Consider the following 1,575-nt stretch of genomic DNA (forward strand, 5'->3'; position numbering starts at 1 on the left):
CGACCCTTCAGTCCGCAGGCCGACGCTCTGTGCACTGAGCCAAACCGGCTAGCTAGGGCAAACCCAAAGACTCTTGCAGGAGCCTCCCAATTTGTCTCTAGTGTTTGCTCTTGCTTCCCTATTCTTTACACAGGAATGAGAGTTATCTTTTAAAAATGTAAATAAAATTATGTTCCTTTTCTGCTTTAAAGCTCTAGTGGCTTACTATCATGTAGAATAAGACCAAAAGTCTTTACCATGACCTGTAAGGGCCTCCATTTTCTGACTCTTTTCTCCCTCTCTAACATCACTTCCTACGTCTGTCTCCAATCAGTATTACTTCAATCCAGCCACACTGGCTCCTTGCTGTTCCTCAAGCAGGCCAAGCTCACGCCTCACCCCAGGGCCTTTGCACTTACTACTACTGCTGCCTAGAATACTTCTCCCTAGACTTTTGCACAGCTTGCTTTTCCTTTGTTGCATGTCTCTATTTATTTGTTAGCTTCTCACAGAGGCCTTCCCTGACTTTAAATACCTTCTTCTTGGCTCCACTGTCTACCTCTTATTCTCTATTTCCTCACTGTATTTTATTGTTTTTTTATAAGCCATATCACTTTCTAAAATTATTTTTTATATTTGTTTATTTGCTTCTTTCTCTACTGGAGTGTAAACGCCATATGACCAGGACTTAGCCTTTTAACGATGAAACCTTGACTTCTAGAATAGGGGCTGGTATATAGTAGGTGCTTTCTAATTACTTACTGAATTAATTAACATTTGTTTAACTAAATGAATGACTTTGGAGAACAAGGGTAAGGTATAAGGGAGTACACAGAAGATGATGAATAACCTACTGTCTTTATATGGAAGGGACAGAACTCCCACTCAGACTTTTGCTTGCCAAATTATACTTTCTAGTTTAAATATGCACTTAATTATAAGTTGGATCTTTCTTATTAGGTGTTCCAGTTTTGCATCTGATAGCATCTCCTTTCCCTGAAGTATGGCATACGATGGATGACAATGAAGAAAATTTGGATGAAGCAACCATTGACAATCTAAACAAAATTATACAAGTCTTTGTGTTAGAATATTTGCATTTGTAATGTTCTCATTTAGTTCATGATAATTGTATTTAGTATCGAATTTGAAAGTTAAGATATAATCCTATCTAATAAAAGAGTAATATGCAAATTAACTGTCACACCCTCACTCCCTCACTCTGTCATTCCGTCACAAAGATGGCGGCGGCCACGGAGCTGGAGCAAGCAGGAAGCTTGGTTGCCCCCGGCGATGGAGGAAGCCAAGCTTCCCGCCTGCCCTGGCCGGTCCTGAGCTCTGCTCAAGCTACAAAGTTTCAATTATAGAAGATAAATAAATCACAGATACCTGCTTCCAGCTGGCATGGGAAGGGCTGGTAGCCTCGGTTGCCAGGGGCAACCCGACCTGGGCTCCACTTAAGGCTACAAAGTTTCAATTATAGAAGTTAAATAATCCAAGATACCTGCTTCCAGCCCACAGCTGTGGCCAGCCTGAAAACAGCCATCAGCCCCTCACCCAGGCTGGCCAGGCACCCCAGCATGACTCCCCCACCCC

The 1,575-nt window shown here is 42.2% G+C and overlaps 1 protein-coding gene across 1 annotated transcript in view; it reads left to right on the plus strand.

Annotated features, from left to right (window-relative positions):
* Positions 1-1,177, plus strand: part of QPCT (glutaminyl-peptide cyclotransferase) — a 19,987-nt gene extending 18,810 nt beyond the window's left edge. The window contains exon 7 of the mRNA XM_006755909.2: positions 940-1,177. Coding sequence (XP_006755972.1) covers positions 940-1,085 — 146 coding nt within the window. The 3' untranslated portion in view covers positions 1,086-1,177. The remainder of the gene's footprint in view (positions 1-939) is intronic.
* The last annotated feature ends 398 nt before the right edge of the window (positions 1,178-1,575 follow it).

Source organism: Myotis davidii, unplaced genomic scaffold (genome assembly GCF_000327345.1).
Source record: "Myotis davidii unplaced genomic scaffold, ASM32734v1 scaffold151, whole genome shotgun sequence".
Taxonomy (NCBI): domain Eukaryota; kingdom Metazoa; phylum Chordata; class Mammalia; order Chiroptera; family Vespertilionidae; genus Myotis; species Myotis davidii.